At 47.6% G+C, this 25060-nt stretch overlaps 3 protein-coding genes across 4 annotated transcripts in view; 2 read left to right on the forward strand and 1 right to left on the reverse strand.

Moving 5' to 3' along the window:
* Positions 1–10177, forward strand: part of TTC24 (tetratricopeptide repeat domain 24) — a 43190-nt gene extending 33013 nt beyond the window's left edge. For both annotated transcript variants that reach the window (XM_077258354.1, XM_077258363.1), the window contains one exon: positions 7079–10177. In XM_077258354.1, coding sequence (XP_077114469.1) covers positions 7079–7181 — 103 coding nt within the window. In that variant the 3' untranslated portion in view covers positions 7182–10177. The remainder of the gene's footprint in view (positions 1–7078) is intronic.
* A 104-nt stretch (positions 10178–10281) lies between these two features.
* On the forward strand, positions 10282–16980 carry NAXE (NAD(P)HX epimerase). The gene is made up of 6 exons (XM_077258388.1): positions 10282–10491; positions 10950–11058; positions 12329–12439; positions 14615–14728; positions 14884–15031; positions 16630–16980. Exons 1-6 carry the CDS (start codon positions 10325–10327, stop codon positions 16830–16832), a joined length of 852 nt encoding a protein of 283 aa, XP_077114503.1. The 5' UTR covers positions 10282–10324; the 3' UTR covers positions 16833–16980.
* GPATCH4 (G-patch domain containing 4) lies at positions 16979–23892 on the reverse strand. The gene is made up of 8 exons (XM_077258377.1): positions 23706–23892; positions 20387–20489; positions 20146–20219; positions 19821–19913; positions 19598–19705; positions 19128–19249; positions 18321–18371; positions 16979–18143 (listed from the first exon to the last, which is right to left on the reverse strand). Exons 2-8 carry the CDS (start codon positions 20463–20465, stop codon positions 17444–17446), a joined length of 1227 nt encoding a protein of 408 aa, XP_077114492.1. The 5' UTR covers positions 20466–20489; positions 23706–23892; the 3' UTR covers positions 16979–17443.
* Positions 23893–25060: the final 1168 nt, after the last annotated feature.

Raw genomic sequence — 25060 nt, forward strand, 5'->3', positions numbered from 1 at the left:
AACTCGGAAGAAGAAGGCAACTTAGGCAGGGGAACCAAATGGACCATCTTAGAGAAACGGTCACACACCACCCAGATGACAGACATCTTCTGAGAAACAGGAAGATCCGAAATAAAATCCATCGAGATGTGCGTCCAGGGCCTCTTCGGGATAGGCAAGGGCAACAACAATCCACTAGCCCGAGAACAACAAGGCTTGGCCCGAGCACAAACGTCACAAGACTGCACAAAGCCTCGCACATCTCGAGACAGGGAAGGCCACCAGAAGGACCTTGCCACCAAATCCCTGGTACCAAAGATTCCAGGATGACCTGTCAACGCAGAAGAATGAACCTCAGAAATGACTTTACTGGTCCAATCATCAGGAACAAACAGTCTACCAGGTGGGCAACGATCAGGTCTATCCGCCTGAAACTCCTGCAAGGCCCGCCGCAGGTCTGGAGAAACGGCAGACAATATCACTCCATCCTTAAGGATACCTGTAGGTTCAGAGTTACCAGGGGAGTCAGGCTCAAAACTCCTAGAAAGGGCATCCGCCTTAACATTCTTAGAACCCGGCAGGTAGGACACCACAAAATTAAACCGAGAGAAAAACAACGACCAGCGCGCCTGTCTAGGATTCAGGCGTCTGGCGGACTCAAGATAAATTAGATTTTTGTGGTCAGTCAATACCACCACCTGATGTCTAGCCCCCTCAAGCCAATGACGCCACTCCTCAAAAGCCCACTTCATGGCCAAAAGCTCCCGATTCCCAACATCATAATTCCGCTCGGCGGGCGAAAATTTACGCGAGAAAAAGGCACAAGGTCTCATCACGGAACAATCGGAACTTCTCTGCGACAAAACTGCCCCAGCTCCGATTTCAGAAGCGTCGACCTCAACCTGAAAAGGAAGAGCAACATCAGGCTGACGTAACACAGGGGCGGAAGAAAAGCGGCGCTTAAGCTCCCGAAAGGCCTCCACAGCAGCAGGGGACCAATCAGCAACATCAGCACCCTTCTTAGTCAAATCAGTCAATGGTTTAACAACATCAGAAAAACCAGCAATAAATCGACGATAAAAGTTAGCAAAGCCCAAAAATTTCTGAAGACTCTTAAGAGAAGAGGGTTGCGTCCAATCACAAATAGCCTGAACCTTGACAGGATCCATCTCGATGGAAGAGGGGGAAAAAATATATCCCAAAAAGGAAATCTTTTGAACCCCAAAAACGCACTTAGAACCCTTCACACACAAGGAATTAGACCGCAAAACCTGAAAAACCCTCCTGACCTGCTGGACATGAGAGTCCCAGTCATCTGAAAAAATCAAAATATCATCCAGATACACAATCATAAATTTATCCAAATAATCACGGAAAATGTCATGCATAAAGGACTGAAAGACTGAAGGGGCATTTGAAAGACCAAAAGGCATCACCAAATACTCAAAGTGGCCCTCGGGCGTATTAAATGCGGTCTTCCACTCATCCCCCTGCTTAATTCGCACCAAATTATACGCCCCACGGAGATCTATCTTAGAGAACCACTTGGCCCCCTTTATGCGAGCAAACAAATCAGTCAGCAGTGGCAACGGATATTGATATTTAACCGTGATTTTATTCAAAAGCCGATAATCAATACACGGTCTCAAAGAGCCATCTTTCTTAGCCACAAAGAAAAAACCGGCTCCTAAGGTAGATGACGAAGGACGAATATGTCCCTTTTCCAAGGACTCCTTTATATATTCTCGCATAGCAGCATGTTCAGGCACAGACAGATTAAATAAACGACCCTTAGGGTATTTACTACCCGGAATCAAATCTATGGCACAATCGCACTCCCGGTGCGGAGGTAATGAACCAAGCTTAGGTTCTTCAAAAACGTCACGATATTCAGTCAAGAATTCAGGAATCTCAGAGGGAATAGATGATGAAATGGAAACCACAGGTACGTCCCCATGCGTCCCCTTACATCCCCAGCTTAACACAGACATAGCTTTCCAGTCAAGGACTGGGTTATGAGATTGCAGCCATGGCAATCCAAGCACCAACACATCATGTAGGTTATACAGCACAAGAAAGCGAATAATCTCCTGATGATCCGGATTAATCCGCATAGTTACTTGTGTCCAGTATTGTGGTTTATTACTAGCCAATGGGGTGGAGTCAATCCCCTTCAGGAGTTTCAAGAGGCTCCAAATCATACCCACAGCGTTTGGCAAAGGACCAATCCATAAGACTCAAAGCGGCGCCAGAGTCGACATAGGCATCCGCGGTAATAGATGATAAAGAACAAATCAGGGTCACAGATAGAATAAACTTAGACTGTAAAGTGCCAATTGAAACAGACTTATCAAGCTTCTTAGTACGCTTAGAGCATGCTGATATAACATGAGTTGAATCACCGCAATAGAAGCACAACCCATTTTTTCGTCTTAAATTCTGCCGTTCACTTCTGGACAGAATTCTATCACATTGCATATTCTTTGGCGTCTTCTCAGTAGACACCGCCAAATGGTGCACAGGTTTGCGCTCCCGCAGACGCCTATCGATCTGGATAGCCATTGTCATGGACTCATTCAGACCCGCAGGCACAGGGAACCCCACCATAACATCCTTAATGGCATCAGAGAGACCCTCTCTGAAATTCGCCGCCAGGGCGCACTCATTCCACTGAGTAAGCACAGCCCATTTACGGAATTTCTGGCAGTATATTTCAGCTTCGTCTTGCCCCTGAGATAGGGACATCAAGGCCTTTTCCGCCTGAAGCTCTAACTGAGGTTCCTCATAAAGCAACCCCAAGGCCAGAAAAAACGCATCCACATTGAGCAACGCAGGATCCCCTGGAGCCAATGCAAAAGCCCAATCCTGAGGGTCGCCCCGGAGCAAGGAAATCACAATCCTGACCTGCTGAGCAGGATCTCCAGCAGAGCGAGATTTCAGGGACAAAAACAACTTGCAATTATTTTTGAAATTTTGAAAGCAAGATCTATTCCCCGAGAAAAATTCAGGCAAAGGAATTCTAGGTTCAGATATAGGAACATGAACAACAAAATCTTGTAAATTTTGAACTTTCGTGGTGAGATTATTCAAACCTGCAGCTAAACTCTGAATATCCATTTTAAACAGGTGAACACAGAGCCATTCCAGGATTAGAAGGAGAGAGAGAGAGAGAAAGGCTGCAATATAGGCAGACTTGCAAGAGATTCAATTACAAGCACACTCAGAACTGAAGGGAAGGGAAAAAAAAAAAATCTTCAGCAGACTTCTCTTTTCTCTCCTTTCTCTGTCAATTAATTTAACCCTTTTTGGCCGGTCAAACTGTTATGGTTCTCAATGGCAAGAGAACATAGCCCAGCAAACATAAGTACTAGCTCTAGGAAGGATGGAAACTAAACTGACCATGAACTAAACCTGCCGCACAACTAACAGTAGCCGGGTAGCGTTGCCTACGTTTTTATCCCTAGACGCCCAGCGCCGGCCGGAGGACTAACTAATCCTGGCAGAGGAAAATATAGTCCTGGCTCACCTCTAGAGAAATTTCCCCGATAGGCAGACAGAGGCCCCCACATATATTGGCGGTGATTTTAGATGAAATGACAAACGTAGTATGAAAATAGGTTTAGCAAAATTGAGGTCCGCTTACTAGATAGCAGGAAGACAGAAAGGGCACTTTCATGGTCAGCTGAAAACCCTATCAAAATACCATCCTGAAATTACTTTAAGACTCTAGTATTAACTCATAACATCAGAGTGGCAATTTCAGATCACAAGAGCTTTCCAGACACAGAAACAAAACTACAGCTGTGAACTGGAACAAAATGCAAAAACAAACGAGGACTAAAGTCCAACTTAGCTGGGAGTTGTCTAGCAGCAGGAACATGCACAGAAAGGCTTCTGATTACAATGTTGACCGGCATGGAAGTGACAGAGGAGCAAGGTTAAATAGTGACTCCCACATCCTGATGGAAACAGGTGAACAGAGGGGATGATGCACACCAGTTCAATTCCACCAGTGGCCACCGGGGGAGCCCAAAATCCAATTTCACAACAGCAACCCCCTCAAACTGCCCCCGTTGCTCGACACCGGGCCGCCCCCCTCCCACTGAGGAGCGCACCACAGTATAGTGGCCTCACCGATCGCCTGCTGCCGGGCTGCCCTCACTGTCCAGCCTCTCGACTGATGTACCTCCTGCTACGTCTCTGCTACTACAAGTAGAGACAGAGTTCTGCGCCTCACTAACATGCTCTGTAATCTCCCTGCACCTTTACATCAGATCCACAGCAGAACCCGGGATGGGATGGGCAACGGGGCTTATACAGCGAACTGACCCTGCAGCCGACTCAGGGGGTACAGGGAGGGGGGCATACACATAGCTTACTGCTTCCTTCAGCTTTGGCTTGGTGGTCTTCTTTGCCTTATTCTTTTGGCCCCCAGGTGTCTCCTCCAGTAAATCATCACCAAGATGGAAGTTCTGAAGGCACACTGGGGACCCCAGGAGCATAATCTCTGCCATTAGTGTCCCTCCCTGGCCTTTGTTATCACTGTGCTCCCCAGAGCCAGCAGAACTGCACCCACATGTTAATGTTGCCTGTCCTGCAAGGAGCTTGCTGCACGTGGCCTGCAGGTGACTTTGCAGGCTGCCAGATGGGGCTTTTTGCTGGTCATCATCCTCATCATCATCATCCACCTGGCTCTCAGGCTGCAGCCCCATATGCCTGTGCTTTCTGTTATCAGCCATTTCTCTAAATCTGTCCTCATTCATTAGTTTTTCCTTAAAGGGACCACTCTTCTCTCTGATGAATGCTTTCCTCACTTCAAGCTCATTAAGTTCATTTTTCAGTCTCCTTACCTCTTACTTGAGTTGCGTCTTGCTCGTTTTGGAGGAACCTGCAGCTTTGGCGCTTGTGCAGCTCTGCACTTCCCGGAGCCTTCTGATGGTCTTGCTCGCTTCTTCATACTCACGGAGGTGGCTCATGACCCAGAAGCCATAGGTGGACACAGACTCCCGGGATCTCTGCAGCCCCCAACCTTCTTCAGTGAGGTCGGCTTCACCTCCGTGAGCACTCAGCTTTCCTCCAGGAGGACCACCAACTTGCACGCTAGCAGGCTTCCCCATATTGGAAGCCTTGCGGCTTCTCTGGGTCACTGCCTAGGACTTGGCTCCATTCTCATCCCAGGAAATCCACTCCTTCCCAGGGTAGGAGAGAGAGAGCAGGTCCCCAGGTGGAGAGGTGGTGGTTCTCTGGAGCTCAGGAGCACACAGCAGGATCAGTGGCGACCACACCCACAATTACCTGCGTGAGCAGCAGCTGAACAGAGCTGCACTTACTATTCTGCTGGTGCAGTCACTGTGTACATACATTACATTACTGATCCTGAGTTACATCCTGTATTATACTCCAGAGCTGCACTCACTATTCTACTGGTGCAGTCACTGTGTACACACATTACTGATCCTGAGTTACATCCTGTATAATGGTGTGTTTCCACATTCAGGAAACCCAGCGCTTTGGATGCAGTGGATACCCCGCTCCGCCCAAAGCGCCGCTCCCTGTTTTATGCACGGTGATTCTGGATGTGTTAATTGAACACATCCGGAATCACCACATTGTATTCATAGACTGGGTTAGTTATGTTGCGGAAACGGAGCGTCTCCGCAAGATAAATAGACATGATGCGGTCTGGAAAGACGCTCCGCATGTCCGGTTACGCAGGACTGCCGGATGCGGCCCTGCACGCATAGTGGAGATAGGATTTCATAAAATTCCCTCCACTATGCTGTAACATCTGCTGTACGCAGCGTCCAATCTGCAGCAAATCCTGAATGAATCCGGACAGTGGAAACATAGCCTTATACTCCAGAGCTGTAATCACTATTCTGCTGGTGCAGTCACCGTGTACATACATTACATCCTGTACTGATCCTGAGTTACATCCTGTATTATACTCTAGAGCTGCACTCACTTTTCTGCTGGTGCAGTCACTGTGTACATGCATTACATTACTGACCCTGTACTGATCCTGAGTTACCTCCTGTATTATATTCCAGAGCTGCACTCACTATTCTGCTGGTACAGTCACTGTGAAATTCAGGCTTGAAACTTTATTTTGCCAATTTAAAAGCAGTGGAAATGTGCTCTCCAGAAGCACAGCGGGACAAGAGCGACGCGTTTCGATCACTAAAGATCTTTATCTTTAGCTTTGATAAAGATCTTTAGTGATCGAAACGCGTCGCTCTTGTCCCGCTGTGCTTCTGGAGAGCACATTTCCACTGCTTTTAAATTGGCAAAATAAAGTTTCAAGCCTGAATTTTACAGATATGGAGCTGGAACAAGTTCTTTTTTTTTCCTTTCTCCTGTGACTACGTTGATCAGCATGGAGTTCCTTGCACCTGCAGTGGTTACTCGGTGAGCTGGCTTTACTTACTATAGTTGTCTCCCTACAGTCACTGTGTACATACATTACATTACTGATCCTGAGTTACATCCTGTATTATACCCCAGAGCTGCACTCACTATTCTGCTGGTGCAGTCACTGTGTACATACATTACATTACTTATCCTGTACTGATCCTGAGTTACATCCTGTATTATACTCCAGAGCTGCACTCACTATTCTGCTGGTGCAGTCACTGTGTACATACATTACATTACTTATCCTGTACTGATCCTGAGTTACATCCTGTATTATACTCCAGAGCTGCACTCACTGTTCTGCTGGTGGAGTCACCGTGTACATACATTACATTACTGATCCTATACTGATCCTGAGTTACATCCTGTATTATACTCCAGAGCTGCACTCACTATTCTGCTGGTGCAGTCACTGTGTACATACATTACATTACTGACCCTGTACTGATCCTGAGTTACATCCTGTATTATACTCCAGAGCTGCACTCACTATTCTGCTGGTGCAGTCACTGTGTACATACATTACTGATCCTGAGTTACATCCTGTATTATACCCCAGAGCTGCACTCACTATTCTGCTGGTGCAGTCACTGTGTACATATATTACATTACTTATCCTGTATTATACTCCAGAGCTGCACTCACTGTTCTGCTGGTGGAGTCACCGTGTACATATCTATTTCAGGAGGGATTGCGAGTCCTTGAATTGTCTTCATGTTCCCAGACCAGAACCTCTTGAGAAGCCAAGAAGATCCAAACTACAGTCCCGGATGTGCAGCGTCATGTGATTCCCCCGTTACCAGGACTATCACATCAGCACAACAAAATGATTGTAATTTTGCGGCCAAAGAAAGCACCAGCATCTAAGAAAGACTAGAAATGTCTGCCATGTCCATGTCCGCCGTGGTACATAAACTTCTACCTCTTTTTCTGGGATCTCGTGTAAATAGGAGGTGGTTTATAGAGGGATAAGAAGGGAAGATGACCAGCGCCCTGTGGTTGTGAATACTACCTTTATAGGAGCACTGTGGGTGTTATTGTTATGGGGACACAGGATGTTTCTGTTTCGGGGGCACTGTGGATGTTATTGTTATGGGGGCACTGTGGATGTTATTGTTATGGGGGCACTGTGGATGTTTCTGTTTCGGGGGCATTGTGGATGTTTCTATTTTGAGGAAAATGTGGATGTTATTGTTATGGGGCACTGTGGGTGTTATTGCTATGAGGCACTGTGGACGTTTCTTTTTTTCGGGGGCACTGTGGATGTTTCTGTTTTGGGGAAAATGTGGATGTTATTGTTATGGGGCACTGTGGATGTATTTGTTATGGGGCAACTGTGGATGTTATTGTAATGGGGCACTGTGGGTGTTCTTGTTATGGGGCACTGTGAATGCTTCTGTGTCAGGGGCACTGTGGATGTATTTGTTATGGGGCAACTGTGGATGTTTCTGTTTCTGGGGCACTTTAGGTGTTATTGCTATGTGGGCACTGTGGGTGTTATTGTTATGGGGCAGGGGAGGCACTGTAGTTATTGTTATGTGGGCACTGTGGACGTTTCTGTTTCAGGGGCACTGTGGATGTTATTGTTATGGGGCACTGTAGGTGTTATTGGTATGTGGGCACTGTGGATGTTATTGTTATGGGGCAAAGTGGGTGTTATTATGTGGGCACTGTGGATGTTATTGTTATGGGGCACTGTGGGTGTTGTTGTTATGTGGGCACTGTGGATGTTTCTGTTTCGGGAATACTGTGGGTTATTGTTATGGGGCACTGTGGGTGTTATTTTTATGGGGGCACTGTTTGTGTTATTGTTATGGGGGTACTGCGTTTGCCACTTTCATAGAGCCTGTAGTGATGTTACTAAGCAATACTTCGTTGTCTTCCACAATGGCTGCCGCCATATAACGTACAGGACAGGCCTGTCAGCCATGGGTGCCCACAGTAATGACAACAAAAAATCACAGTGGGATCAAAATCTTTGTCTATCCACCTCCACCCCAATAAATCTGAGGTCTGGGGGCCATTGCATCCTCGGTGCCCTCAGTTTCTGGGATAAATGTACGTATACTGTCCTAGTCCAGCTGAGGAAGCTTTCAGCCATCTTATTGTTGCCTGCTGTGACTGAAGGACGGTCACCGTTTCCCCGGCATGATCAGTCTTCTTTGAAAATAAGAGTGATTTCCACAGCATTCATTATGTCAACCAAGTAGATGATTGCTGTGGTATTAATGCGGGTAGAGAGTAGACAAGATGGCTGCTGCCGGTGAGGTGATTTCTGAGGAGAGTGGTTATTGATGATTGCAGACTCCTATTTCAATCAGAGCTCCCGTTTAATGTTCTCCAATGAAGTCACCCGTCATGGCGGCAACCTGTCCTATTTATTCCCTTCATGACTTCTCACCGAGTACAGGGCTCAACCAAGTGATCGATGAGATTAAAAAACACACCCAACATGTCTATCGCAGTGACTACATATAGCAGCCATCATGGGGCATATTTATATAGAAATCTATGTGTGACCCTTTGATCAATAGATCCTGGGCGCAAGTGATTACTTTCCCTAAAGTGCCTCCAGGGGATAAATGAGGTATTACAGCATTGTCATAGAAATCAATGGGCTGTGTGTGTGCCGCACTGACAAGTCGGGTCCTCCGGAGCCTGTCTTAAGTGAATTTAGGACACCCTCTTCCTCTTTACATTACAATTTCCTAAGTGTATTGAAAAATATATAAAAAAAAAAAGAAAAAAAGAAAGAAAAAGAATCTTTGTTTTCTCCCCAGCGACATGGACAGTAGAGAGGAAGCGAAAATAAAAAATGGCCGTGTCCTGAAGGCGAAAAAAGGGACGAATCACTAGTGGGTTAACCCTTTCCTAGTCAATGATGTAATAATAGGGCATAGAGAGGGTGCGAGTGTTTGAAGCACCCAGGGCAGGTGGCAGCCCTGTTACACAGCTGGCATCTGCTTCAAACAACAATGGCAACCATTAAACCACTTAAACGCTGCTATTGATCTCTGACAACAGCATTTTAGTGACGTTATCCCAGTGCTTGTCCAATCCAGGTTCACCTCACTCACTTCTTTACCGCTATGCGATCAGGAGTTGCCATGGCAATTCAGTTGGCATCAAGAAGACCGCCATTTTGGCACTTCCATGAAACAGTCACAGAATTTTTAAATATGAAATAAATAATACAAGTTTGGTATCGCCGTATTCGTACTGACCCATAGAATTATATTTCAGGGTCACCTTTCCAGCACGCTGGACAGCATAAAACAAAACACCCAAAATAATGACAGAAATGCGTTTTGTTTGTTTTTTTCCATCATTTCACCCAACTGGAATTTATTTCCCCATTTTTCAGCACATTATAAGGTAAAATAAATGGTGTCATCCAAAACTACAACTCATCACAACAAATAAACAATCCCTATAAGATGATGGGGAGGGAAACTGTGTGCAAACTGTAAAGCGCTGCCAAATATGTTAGCGCTATATAAAAATAAACATTATTATTATTATTATTATAAAAATAAAAAAGAGGAAAAAGACAAAAACGCAAAAATGAAAATTGTCCGCAATAAATTCAGTCATGTGACAAGGACTGACTATTTTATCCCATAAGGTCATGTGACTCTCTATATATATTATTAGCACTTTGTATTATTCTCAATGTGGTCTATAACTTGGCAGAAGCCTTATATATAGTTTACATTGTATTTAAATGTGATTTCCAGAAAACAAATCTTTTTGTTTGTATATTAAATAAAATTATATTTTGTGATATTGATTCTTACTGTTTTTATCGCTTTTATTCACAAATTCACAGCGCGCATGCGCAGAATAAATTCCCACTTTGTAATGCGCCTGCGCAATAGTCAAACCCGGAAGAAGCGATCGCTGGAGCTGAAGGGGGTGTGGCTTGTGTTGGATGTACGGAATCCGGGCACTGTTCGGCCTCGGCCTCGGCCTCCTGGTTGGGGGTGCTCGCCTTGGAGTGAGGGCGGATACCTGTCTGCGGACGGTGGGAGACGGAAGAGTTCAGTGCAGGCAGTACCGAGCCAGTGCTATAATGGAGGGTGGGCTCAAATACCTCAGGTGAGGTGGAAAGGCTTTTTTATTTGTTCTATGCACCCCCTAATGACGGCTGCTAGTGGTACATTCTCGATGCTGGAAGGGTTGCCATTAGCAACCAATCGCATTTCAGGTTTCATTTCTGTCTGTCAGGTTAGAGGATAATTCGTGTGATCTGATTGGCTGCCGTGGGAAACATGTATTGATAATTCCCTGTGCTCAATTTTAAAATGGAGGCACACTGGTTTCCGGTAAATAAGCAAATCAGACTCACTTCTATCAATGAAGAAGCAATATTTTCTGATTCTTTTCATGGCAGTTGGATTTGGAGACACATTATAGACGAAGACCCTCGAAGTATGACCTTAAGTTTCTGTGCTATTGGAATGAATAATAATTACTGTTATTACAGACACCCTTACCCATAGGTATCCATTATCTCATTGATGCTGTAACGGTATCCTTGTTTTCCCTTCTGTTAGTCAGGCGGAGGCGCAGGCGGTGGACGAGGAGCTCTTTAACGAGTACAAGTTCAGTGTGGATCAGTTGATGGAGCTGGCTGGGCTCAGCTGTGCCACCGCCATTGCCAAGGTGGGGGGAGACGCGAGGGTCAAGGGGGGGGATGTCTGGGCCAGGGACATGAGGGGGGGGGGATGTCTGGGCCAGGGTCATGAGGGGGGGGGGAGTTTCTGGGCCAGGGACATGAGGGTGGGGGGGATGTCTGGGCCAGGGACATGAGGGTGGGGGGGATGTCTGGGCCAGGGTCATGAGGGTGGGGGGGATGTCTGGGCCAGGGTCATGAGGGTGGGGGGGATGTCTGGGCCAGTGTCATGAGGGTGGGGGGGATGTCTGGGCCAGTGTCATGAGGGTTGGGGGGATGTCTGGGCCAGTGTCATGAGGGTTGGGGGGATGTCTGGGCCAGGGTCATGAGGGTTGGGGGGATGTCTGGGCCAGGGTCATGAGGGTTGGGGGGATGTCTGGGCCAGGGTCGCGGGGGGAGAATGTGTGGGCCAGGGTCATGACGGTGGGGGGGGATGTCTGGGCCAGGGTCATGAGGGTGGGGGAGATGTCTGGGCCAGGGTCGCTGGGGGAGATGTCTGGGCCAGGGTCATGACGGTGGGGGGGGGATGTCTGGGCCAGGCTCATGAGGGTGGGGGGGAATGTCTGGGCCAGGCTCATGAGGGATGTCTGGGCCAGGGTCATGAGGGTGGGGATGTCTGGGCCAGGGTCATGAGGGTGGGGGGGATGTCTGGGCCAGGGTCATGAGGGTGGGGGGAATGTCTGGGCCAGGGTCATGAGGGATGTCTGGGCCAGGGTCATGAGGGTGGGGGGGGGATGTCTGGGCCAGGGTCATGAGGGTGGGGGGGGATGTCTGGGCCAGGGTCATGAGGGTGGGGGGGATGTCTGGGCCAGGGTCATGAGGGTGGGGGGATGTCTGGGCCAGGGTCATGAGGGTGGGGGGATGTCTGGGCCAGGGTCATGAGGGTGGGGGGGATGTCTGGGCCAGGGTCATGAAGGGGGGAGGGTGTCTGGGCCAGGGTCATGAGGGTGGGGGGGAGGGTGTCTGGGCCAGGGTCATGAGGGTGGGGGGGTAGATGTCTGGGCCAGGATCACGGGGGTGAGGGGGGAGACATCTGGGCCAGTGTCTCGGGGGTGAGGGGTGCTATGTATGGGCCAGGGTACTGGGGTTGAGACGTGAGGGGGAAGACGTATGGGCAGGGGTGGGGGAGGGAGGAAAGAGGTCTACGCCAGGGTCCTACTAATTTATAACGTCCCCGAACATGTCGTATACATAGGGTTTAGCCATTGTCAGGACCTCTGCTTGCTGTTGAGCGATGCATTTGTTTGTCTGGTATTGCAGGCTTACCCAGTGAGCTCCTTCACGGCCGGTCTGCCCACCGTGCTGGTTATTTGTGGCCCCGGGAACAATGGCGGTGACGGACTAGTGTGCGCCCGGCACCTGAAGCTCTTTGTAAGTTTTGGATTATGACTTTCCATTTCAGGAACATCTCCTCAGATTAGATCAGACCTGTAATGATTGATGGGTCTCAGAGACAAAAACCAGGTGCCCCTCCTCCGCCACACAGATTTTCCCCATTCCAGTGATGTGTTACTCCCTGTGACCCTGTTCTCTCGAGGAAGATTATCCATCACTCCCACCATCCACGCTCGCAGCAAATGTAGGACGTTGTGGTTAAAGTTTACCGCTTTACAAGGACACGTCACATGAGTGCAGCCACCCCCGGGAAAGTCACAGCGAGCGAGAAGCGCGCAGCGAAAGTATAGACTAGCATGAATATTACAGTGCTCTGACTTGGTAACAGACCACCGAAACGGAAGAAATATTCAGTATGTGAGACCACAAAGCAGAAATCCATAAGAAAATACCGCCACATGTCAGAATAATCCTAATGTCAGACTTCGGTACCCTTGAGTTACATTCGTTATCGATTACATTACTTATCCTGTGCAGATCCCGAGTTACATGTATTACACTCCAGAGCTGTACTCAATATTCTGTTGGTGCAGTCACTGCGTACATACATTACATTACTGATCCTGTACTGATCCTGAGTTACATCCTGTATTATACTCCAGAGCTGCACTCACTATTCTGCTGGTGCAGTCACTGTGCACATACATTACATTACTGATCCTGTACTAATCCGGAGTTACATCCTGTATTATACCCCAGAGCTGCACTCACTATTCTGCTGGTGCAGTCACTGTACATACATTACTGATCCTGTACTGATCCTGAGTTACATCCTGTATTATACCCCAGAGTTGCACTCACTATTCTGTTGGTGCAGTCACTGTACATACATTACATTACTGATCCTGTACTGATCCCGAGTTACATCCTGTATTATAGTCCAGAGCTGCACTCACTATTCTGCTGGTGCAGTCACTGTGTACATACATTACTGATCCTGTACTGATCCTGAGTTACATCCTGTATTATACTCCAGAGCTGCACTCACTATTCTGCTGGTGCAGTCACTGTGTACATACATTACATTACTGATCCTGAGTTACATCCTGTATTATACCCCAGAGCTGCACTCACTATTCTGCTGGTGCAGTCACTGTGTACATACATTATATTACTGATCCTGAGTTACATCCTGTATTATACTCCAGAGCTGCACTCACTATTCTGCTGGTGCAGTCACTGTGTATATACATTACTGATCCTGTACTGAGCCTGAGTTACATCCTGTATTATACTCCAGGTCTGCACTCACTATTCTGCTGGTGCAGTCACTGTGTACATACATTACTGATCCTTAGTTACATACTGTATTATACTGCAGAGCGGCACTCACTATTCTGCTGGTGCAGTCACTGTGTACATACATTACTGATCCTGTACTGATCCTAAGTTACATCCTGTATTATACCCCAGAGCTGCACTCACTATTCTGCTGGTGCAGTCACTGTGTACATACATTACTGATCCTGTACTGATCCTGAGTTACACTCCAGGGCTGCACTCGCTATTCTGCTGGTGGAGTCACTGTGTACATACATTACTGATCCTGTATTATACTCCAGAGCTGCACTCACTATTCTGCTGGTGCAGTCACTGTGCACATACATTACATTACTGATCCTGTACTAATCCGGAGTTACATCCTGTATTATACCCCAGAGCTGCACTCACTATTCTGCTGGTGCAGTCACTGTACATACATTACTGATCCTGTACTGATCCTGAGTTACATCCTGTATTATACCCCAGAGTTGCACTCACTATTCTGTTGGTGCAGTCACTGTACATACATTACATTACTGATCCTGAGTTACATCCTGTATTATACTCCAGAGCCGCACTCACTATTCTGCTGGTGTAGTCACTGTGTACATACATTACATTACTGATCCGGAGTTACATCCTGTATTATACCCCAGAGCTGCACTCACTATTCTGCTGGTGCAGTCACTGTACATACATTACTGATCCTGTACTGATCCTGAGTTACCTCCTGTATTATACCCCAGAGCTGCACTCACTATTCTGTTGGTGCAGTCATTGTGTACATACATTACATTACTGATCCTGAGTTACATCCTGTATTATACTCCAGAGCTGCACTCACTATTGTTCATACAGAGCTCACATATTCCTGCTCTCTCCCCACAGGGTTATTTACCGGCTGTTTATTACCCCAAGCGTCCAAACAAGACCCTGTTTGAGAATTTAACCACACAGTGTCAAAAAATGGACATCCCCCTGCTGTCGGAGTTTCCAGAAGAGGTAATATTTTTATCACGTAACCATATAATGGGAGGAGCTTCTTCCTGCTCTGTCGCCCCCCCCCCAATGCACATGGGGGTGATATTTTTTTGGGGGGCCATTTTATTTATTGTGGCATTTATATGCTGGAAATTATCTTGCATTCTTTCCTCCAGGCCGAGGTTATCGATGGAGCCTATAACTTGGTCATTGACGCCATTTTTGGATTCAGCTTTAAGGGCGCAGTGCGGGAACCCTTTGGCAGCATCCTGAATACTCTGAAGCGAATCACCATACCCATCGCCAGTGTCGACATCCCGTCGGGTAAGGCTGTATCTACACCAAACCTAAAGTGATTATATTCCAGAGCTGTACTCACGATTCTGCTGGCTTTAGATATGGAGTCTTTAAGGAGTTGCTATACAGAGTCTGAACTGAACCCATTTTTGTAATTTGCATTAAAGGAAAGTGTTGACTAGAAATGCAGTGCTGAAATCCAGCATCCTCTGAAGATGTTTTTTGCAAGACCTGCAGAATAGCGAGTGCAGCTCTGGGGTATAATACAGGATGTAACTCAGGATCAGTAATGTAATGAATGTAGACAGTGACTGCACCAGCAGAATAGTGAGTGCAGCTCTGGAGTATAATACAGGATGTAACTCAGGATCAGTAATGTATGTACCAAGTGACTCCACCAGCAGAATAGTGAGTGCAGCTCTGGGGTATAATACAGGATATAACTCAAGATCAGTAATGTATGTACACAGTGACTGCACCAGCAGAATAGTGAGTGCAGCCCTGGGGTATAATACAGGATGTAACTCAGGATCAGTAATGTAATGTATGTACACAGTGACTCCACCAGCAGAATAGTAAGTGCAGCTCTGGGGTATAATGCAGGATATAACTCAGGATCAGTAATGTACATACACAGTGCACCAGCAGAATAGTGAGTGCAGCTCTGGAGCATAATACAGGCTGTATCCTGGTATATATGGCCCCCTCATACCTATCCTGGTATGATTGGTCCCATCCTTTTTCTATTATAATTGGCCCCCATCAGGAAAGATTAAAAAAAAAAAAAAGCACACACTACACTTATCTTCCTCGGCTCCCTGCTCCGATGCCAGCAGCTGCTTAGTGCTTGTAAGCAGCATATGGCAGGGACATCATGCGCTACTCACAAGCAGAGCACAGCTGCCGGAATACTCACCGGGGCCATTCATCGGAGAGAGTGGTGAGTATCCATTCCTCTTCAGTAGCGAGCACTGTCAGCCGGAGGCTTCCTGTTGCTGCCGGCAGTCACGTGTGCTGATACTTGAGAAATTAATATTCTGAATATTCATTTCTCTTAAGTATCGGCACATGTGACCGCCGCAGCAACAGGAAGCCGCTGGTTGACAGTGCTCGCTACTGAAGAGGAATGGATACTCACCGCTCTCCGATTAACGGTCCCGGTGAGTATTCTGGCAGCTGTGCTCTGCTTGTGAGTAGCGCATGATGTCCCTGCCATGTGCTGCTTACAAGCACTAAGCAGCTGCTGGCATCGGAGCAGGGAGCTGAGGAAGGTAAGTGTAATTTTTTTTTTTTTTTAATATTTTCTGATGGAGCCAAACATACCCGCAACAGGATGGGCCAATCAATCATACCAGGATACCAGAAAGTTAATTCATTAACCTCCACGCCCATGTGCTTGGAATGCAATGCATATTCTTTTCTCTTTAGCAGCGGGCACAGGAGTTAGCCGGAGCCGCCGGCTCCAGCCTGCTGTGACCCGATGCTCCACCGAAACCGCTCCCCCACCACAGCCAGAGCCCATACATCCGGACTATAAGACGCATCCCCCATTTCCACCACATTTCGGGAGGAAAAAAGTGTGTCTTATAGTCCGAAAAATACGGTAATTTAATATTCATTTATAGGGTGGGACGTGGAGAAAGGAAATCCTGATGGCTTGCAGCCAGACATGCTCATCTCCTTGACAGCCCCCAAACAGTCGGCCGTTCACTTCTCCGGACGCTACCACTACCTGGGCGGGCGTTTTGTCCCCGTGGCCTTACAGAAGAAGTACAACCTCAGCCTCCCGGACTACCCCGATACAGACTGTGTCCGCAGACTGCTCTGAAGACGCCGCAGAATGATAGCACTGACCGAGAGACAACTGGAGCCGCACAGGGAGCAGTGGGCAATCGCGGAGCTTCACTTTCATCAAGACTTGGATTAAAATTTAACCTGAGCACTTTGTATAGAACCAATAAATACTTTAAAAAATATGAATATAAAGATGTGCATTTATTAAAAAAAAGCATTCCTAAGTGTGCAGTACCCCCAGCCTCCGGACTTTCTAATCCTCCTACTGACAATAAGTTGCTTTTCTTCTCACCAGGCATTAGAAAGCATGTACGAGCTCCGTGCTAAAGTTCTGTACCCCGAGACGCACCAGCTACATGATGGAAGTTACTCCTAATTTCCCTGCATTATTTTTTTTCCCCTCACTTGTTAAAAATATCCCTGAGGATGTAATTATGTCCTGATCTACCACGTCTTGTGTAGCATTACACTTTCTGGCCTCTTCACCTTCAGGAGATTTTACTTCCCAAACACTAGAAAACAAGACACAAGGCTCTGGTGGTGGAAATCAAAGATCTGACTACTTATGGACCGATTAAAAAAATTAAATCCCAATAACGCCACAATAGTGTTGGCATATCGTCACCTCCGGCTCCCGGACACTGCTCAATTCATGCGTTTTGACTTCTTCTTGGCTTTGGTGTATTCTTCACGGTCTTCATTGTCCGCCAGTTTCTTCTTTTCCTGCTTTGATATTCCTTCTCCCACATTCGGATCATGTTCTTCCCCGCCATCCACTTTCCACTTCTTATTTTTGGATTTTTTTGATGGCTCCTCTTTAGCCTTGATCAGCTCTTCGTGGTCTTCTGTTTTCTTTTTCTTGGACTTTCGTGCCTTCTCATCTGTAATCAACAGATGAGCATCACCTGAGTGACCATAGCTCATGGACTCTTCACTGTCAGTTGTTTTCCTTTTCTTCTTCTTCGGTCTTAGATGAACATTTTTGTTGTCACGAATGACCTCTGCTTCTTCAACCAGCTCCGTTTTCTTTGAGGTCCTTGTATCCTCCTCCATACAAGGAACATGAGCATGACCGTTAAGCTCCTCTTTCACCGAATCTTCACAGATTTCCTTTCTTTGCTTCTTTTTCTTCTTCAATATTACAGAGAGATTATCCTGTTCTTCATCATCAAACTTTACTTCCCTCCGTTTTTTCTTCTTCTCGTCCTGACAGTCTTTAGACTTTACTCCAGACTTGGACGGTTCTAGCTTAGTTTCCTTCTTCCCATACTTTTCCATAAATGCTTTTTCCTGCTCCTCAATTCTTAAGAGTTTGGCGCTCATGGTCAGTCCATGTCTAGCCCCTCTGTGGAGACAGGAAGCAAAACTTTACTTTGGTGGTGTTTTCTTTGCCCACCTAAGTTCTCAGTAAGACTCCACCATTTTTAAGACCATCTATCATATGTGTACTGCCATCACTCAAGATGGCGCCTAAACTTTCCAAGTCCCCTCCTCTTTCATAGAAGAACTTCACTGAACCTACTTGTGCGCTGTTCGACCACCGCAGATCTTCACGAGGTCCTCATCTGACAACCTACGGGAAGCAGACATATTACTGGTGAACATATTGTAGGATTTTATGGAGGTCACATTTAAGCTGGAGCCCCATCAAATTGATCCTCTTATCGGCAGATGGATGCAGTCATTGTACAGGAGGGGGAGGAGGCGAGTTGTGATAACACCTATAGTGAATGGTGGATCCTGTGTTAATTATTGTACAGGAGGAGGTGAGCTGTGACATCACCTATTGTGAATGTTGGATCCTGTGTTATCTACTGTATATAGATTTTATCAGTCGTTGTACAGGAGGAGGAGGTGAGCTGTGACATCACCTATTGTGAATGGTGGATCCTGTATTATCTACTGTATATAGAGGTGTTATCAGTCATTGTACAGGAGGAGGAGGAGGTGAGCTGTGACCATCTATTGTGAATGATGGATCCTGTTATCTACTGTATATAGAGGTGTTATCAGTCATTGTACAGGAGGGGGAGGTGAGCTGTGACATCACCTAATGTGAATGGTGGATCCTGTGTTATCTACTGTAAATGAAGGTGTTTAGTTATGGTAAAAGACAAAAAAACTACGTTGGCAGAAGCTATGGCTTCTGGAAGTGTTGATGCATTGATTACTGCTTGCACTAGGCATACTAATAGGATACTTGGTAAAAAAGATTTGGGGACTTTTTTTAAAATCTAGATAATAAGGTAAATACAAGAAATGCTTAAGAAAGAAAACCACAACGACGCCGATGTTACATCAGGACATAGTACAGAAGGTCACAACATACTTAGTCGCCGACGATAAATCAAGTTTCGAATCCTCATCTTCACTTCCTTCTGAAGATGATGATGATGATGACGACGACGACTCATCCACTGGCTTCTCCCCCCCTGACATCAGCGTGGCCGACTGCAAATGCAGTGGGACAGAAAACACCAATTAAAGGGAAACTCCACCATTGCATATTCAGGAAGATCATTGCTGCAGATACTTGCTTCACTTTAGCTTATACATACTCCATTCACATCCAAAGCTGCCTTCGTAAGGGTTGGGGACATTTTTTTTTAACTTAAATCTTAAATGCATGTATTTGGGGCAAAAAATCATTATTAAAAAAGTTCCGTGAATGCCTGCTGTAGCCTCTGTATTGCTAGCTGCAGAATGAGTGAACTGAGAATCAGTGGGCCGGCTCTGACAGTGGGTAGACGATTTTTACTGAGCTCATTATATTTAGGGCGCTGAGATATGGCATCGTACCTTAATGAAGCGTCCGTACAGCATGTTACTGTTGAGCATGGCCTTCCGAGGCTTCTTACTGGACACGGCGCCGTCATCTCCTGAGACCTTCTTCACCTTAACACCGTCCTGAAAAGAGAACAAGGTGGTGAGATGACGCGGCCCTGGCTACTACCCCTCGTATGTTACCCCTCCCCCAAACAAGGCCGCTGAGGACCGTGTGAGCAGAAGATCCTGCGCCCACCTCGTCAGTCTCCACCGAGATGCTGGAAGCCGTCTTATTGAACACATGATCCCACCAGTGGAAGGTGAACTGCTCGGCGGAGTTATGTCCTACCTACAGGGCGAGATGACATGTTACAAGGGGGTCCGTATACAACACAGCAGACACTGTGGGCTATCAGTCTCAATTTTGGGGAAATCATAAAAACGTAACAACGCTAGGGGTCCCACTGACGGCAGAGAACAAAACATATGGGGACCCCCTAATATAAAGGCTCAAAGCTTATGTGGAATGGTTGTCAGGGTCCTTGTGGAGACCCCCAGAATGAGGAATATGAGCCCCTTACCCCGGCAGTGTCACACTTCACTTTCACTTTAATGGCTTTGGAAATTCCATCCTCGCGTTTTCCAAGTCCTTTACCTGAAGAGAAGCAGAACACGGCAGGTAAAGCACATCGACCTGTACATGGAAAGGGGCGAGACACCCAGGACCCCCCATTACTATGTATGACACTGCCCCCTACTAAGAGTTTGAGAAATACCAAGCCATGAGGACACAGACCAGCGCAGCTCTGCTACATCGCTCACCTTCCGTCCAGCCGTGCCGCTGCATCTGTTGCTCTGCGAACTTCAGGCCCGCACTCCTCATATTGGATGGGACATCCATGTTATATACAGACCGGCAGCCCCTCTGAGGACAGAAGCACAAGCCCAGGTTATATCATGAGGAACCGACCACAGGAAGAGAGAGCCTGGGGCTCCCCGCGATAGCGACACTACAACTCCCAGCATGTACAGGACACATTAGCCTTTCTACCACAGAGGTCTTGTCTATGGGGAGGCTTCAAAGAAGGAGTACAAGAAATAGGAGTACATGCAAGCGGTCAGCAGGCAGGAGCAAAAACAATAATGTGATATATACATGGAGAGTGTCAGCAGGGAGGAGCAACAATAACATGCATGGAGAGCGTCAGCAGGGAGGAGCAACAATAACATGCATGGAGAGTGTCAGCAGGCAGGAGCAAAAACAATAATGTGATATATACATGGAGAGTGTCAGCAGGGAGGAGCAACAATAACATGCATGGAGAGCGTCAGCAGGGAGGAGCAACAATAACATGCATGGAGAGTGTCAGCAGGGAGGAGCAACAATAACATGCATGGAGAGTGTCAGCAGGGAGGAGCAACAATAACATGCATGGAGAGTGTCAGCAGGGAGGAGCAACAATAACATGCATGGAGAGTGTCAGCAGGGAGGAGCAACAATAACATGCATGGAGAGTGTCAGCAGGGAGGAGTAACAATAACATGCATGGAGAGTGTCAGCAGGGAGGAGCAACAATAACATGCATGGAGAGTGTCAGCAGGGAGGAGCAACAGTAACATGCATGGAGAGTCAGCGGGGAGGAGCAACAATAACATGCATGAAGAGTGTCAGCAGGGAGGAGCAACAATAACATGCATGGAGAGCGTCAGCAGGGAGGAGCAACAATAACATGCATGGAGAGTGTCAGCAGGGAGGAGTAACAATAACATGCATGGAGAGTGTCAGCAGGGAGGAGCAACAATAACATGCATGGAGAGTGTCAGCAGGGAGGAGCAATGATAACATGCATGGAGAGTGTCAGCAGGGAGGAGCAACAGTAACATGCATGGAGAGTGTCAGCAGGGAGGAGCAATGATAACATGCATGGAGAGTGTCAGCAGGGAGGAGCAATGATAACATGCATGGAGAGTGTCAGCAGGGAGGAGCAATAACATGCACGGAGAGTGTCAGCAGGGAGGAGTAACAATAACATGCACGGAGAGTGTCAGCAGGGAGGAGCAACAATAACATGCATGGAGAGTGTCAGCAGGGAGGAGCAATGATAACATGCATGGAGAGCGTCAGCAGGGAGGAGCAATGATAACATGCATGGAGAGCGTCAGCAGGGAGGAGCAACAATAACATGCATGGAGAGTGTCAGCAGGGAGGAGCAATAACATGCATGGAGAGTGTCAGCAGGGAGGAGCAACAATAACATGCATGGAGAGTGTCAGCAGGGAGGAGCAATGATAACATGCATGGAGAGCGTCAGCAGGGAGGAGCAATGATAACATGCATGGAGAGTGTCAGCAGGGAGGAGCAATAACATGCATGGAGAGTGTCAGCAGGGAGGAGCAACAATAACATGCATGGAGAGTGTCAGCAGGGAGGAGCAATGATAACATGCATGAAGAGCGTCAGCAGGGAGGAGCAATGATAACATGCATGGAGAGTGTCAGCAGGGAGGAGCAACAATAACATGCATGGAGAGCGTCAGCAGGGAGGAGCAACAATAACATGCATGGAGAGTGTCAGCGGGGAGGAGCAATGATAACATGCATGGAGAGCGTCAGCGGGGAGGAGCAATGATAACATGCATGGAGAGCGTCAGCAGGGAGGAGCAATGATAACATGCATGGAGAGCGTCAGCAGGGAGGAGCAACAATAACATGCATGGAGAGCGTCAGCAGGGAGGAGCAACAATAACATGCATGGAGAGTGTCAGCAGGGAGGAGCAACAATAACATGCATGGAGAGCGTCAGCAGGGAGGAGCAACAATAACATGCATGGAGAGTGTCAGCAGGGAGGAGCAACAATAACATGCATGGAGAGCGTCAGCAGGGAGGAGCAACAATAACATGCATGGAGAGTGTCAGCAGGGAGGAGCAACAATAACATGCATGGAGAGCGTCAGCAGGGAGGAGCAACAATAACATGCATGGAGAGTGTCAGCAGGGAGGAGCAATGATAACATGCATGGAGAGCGTCAGCAGGGAGGAGCAATGATAACATGCATGGAGAGCGTCAGCAGGGAGGAGCAACAATAACATGCATGGAGAGTGTCAGCAGGGAGGAGCAACAATAACATGCATGAAGAGTGTCAGCAGGGAGGAGCAATGATAACATGCATGGAGAGCGTCAGCAGGGAGGAGCAATGATAACATGCATGGAGAGTGTCAGCAGGGAGGAGCAATAACATGCATGGAGAGTGTCAGCACTGCAGGCAGGAGCAATGATAATGTATACACAGGTGTCAGCAGGGAGGAGCAATGATAACATGCATGGAGAGTGTCAGCAGGGAGGAGCAATAACATGCATGGAGAGTGTCAGCACTGCAGGCAGGAGCAATGATAATGTATACACAGGTGTCAGCAGGGAGGAGCAACAATAACATGCATGGAGAGTGTCAGCAGGGAGGAGCAACAATAACATGCATGGAGAGTGTCAGCAGGGAGGAGCAACAATAACATGCATGGAGAGTGTCAGCAGGGAGGAGCAATGATAACATGCATGGAGAGCGTCAGCAGGGAGGAGCAATGATAACATGCATGGAGAGTGTCAGCAGGGAGGAGCAATAACATGCATGGAGAGTGTCAGCACTGCAGGCAGGAGCAATGATAATGTATACACAGGTGTCAGCAGGGAGGAGCAACAATAACATGCATGGAGAGTGTCAGCAGGGAGGAGCAATGATAACATGCATGGAGAGTGTCAGCAGGGAGGAGCAACAATAACATGCATGGAGAGTGTCAGCAGGGAGGAGCAATGATAACATGCATGGAGAGTGTCAGCAGGGAGGAGCAACAATAACATGCATGGAGAGTGTCAGCAGGGAGGAGCAATGATAACATGCATGGAGAGTGTCAGCAGGGAGGAGCAACAATAACATGCATGGAGAGTGTCAGCAGGGAGGAGCAATGATAACATGCATGGAGAGTGTCAGCAGGGAGGAGCAACAATAACATGCATGGAGAGTGTCAGCACTGCAGGCAGGAGCAATGATAATGTATACACAGGTGTCAGCAGCACACCAGTACTAATCTAGGCATGGAAGACGTCGGCAGGCACTAGCATATGACGTCATACCCCAGGGCACTTACCTCCCACTTTGGGGTTCTGCAATAATCCCGGCACTCAGCAGCAGAGCAGCACCGGCGTGGAGCGCGGCTTGGGCGCCGCCATCTTCCCGGAAGTGACGTCACTCTGGCACAGCGCAGCCTCTAGTTCCTGCGGAAGGCGCCACAGCAGTGTGTGCACAGTGTATACTGCTCATTGTGACGTCAGTACACCGCACCTACAGCTTCATAATCTAAACAAACTAGGGGACGCCAGAGCTTCCTGTCAGATAGGACATTGTGATGTGTAGGAATTCCCGCCAGACCCAGATACAGCTATGGCTCATCTCCAATACTGATTTACGCACTGTTATGGGGGATCTGTGGATGACGCACTGTTATGGGGGATCTGTGGATGACGCACTGTTATGGGGGATCTGTGGATGACGCACTGTTATGGGGGATCTGTGGATGACGCACTGTTATGGGGGATCTGTGGATGACGCACTGTTATGGGGGATCTGTGGATGACGCACTGTTATGGGGGATCTGTGGATGACGCACTGTTATGGGGGATCTGTGGATGACGCACTGTTATGGGGGATCTGTGGATGACGCACTGTTATGGGGGATCTGTGGATGACACACTTATGGGGGATCTGTGGATAACGCACTGTTATGGGGGATCTGTGGATGACGCACTGTTATGGGGGATCTGTGGATGACGCACTGTTATGGGGGATCTGTGGATGACCCACTGTTATGGGGGATCTGTGGATGACCCACTGTTATGGGGGATCTGTGGATGACCCACTGTTATGGGGGATCTGTGGATGACGCACTGTTATGGGGATCTGTGGATGGCACACTTATGGGGGATCGGTGGATGACGCATTGTTATGGGGGATCTGTGGATGACACACTGTTATGGGGGATCTGTGGATGATGCACTGTTATGGGGGATCTGTGGATGAAGCACTCTTATGGGGGATCTGCGGATGACACTTATGGGGGAACTGTGGATGACGCACTGTTATGGGGGATCTGTGGATGACACACTGTTATGGGGATCTGTGGATGACGGACTGTTATGGGGCATCTGTGGATAACACACTGTTATGGGGATCTGTGGATGAAGCACTGTTATGGGGGATCTGTTGATGACACTTATGGGGGATCTGTGGATGACGCACTGTTATGGGGGATCTGTGGATGACACTGTTATGGGGATCTGTGGATGAAGCACTGTTATGGGGGATCTGTGGATGAAGCACTCTTATGGGGGATCTGCGGATGACACACTTATGGGGGATTTGTGGATGACGCACTGTTATGGGGGATCTGTGGCTGACGCACTGTTATGGGGTATTTGTGGCTGGCACACTGTTCTGGGGGATCTG

The sequence above is a fragment of the Ranitomeya variabilis genome, chromosome 1, assembly GCF_051348905.1.
Source record: "Ranitomeya variabilis isolate aRanVar5 chromosome 1, aRanVar5.hap1, whole genome shotgun sequence".
Lineage (NCBI taxonomy): Eukaryota > Metazoa > Chordata > Amphibia > Anura > Dendrobatidae > Ranitomeya > Ranitomeya variabilis.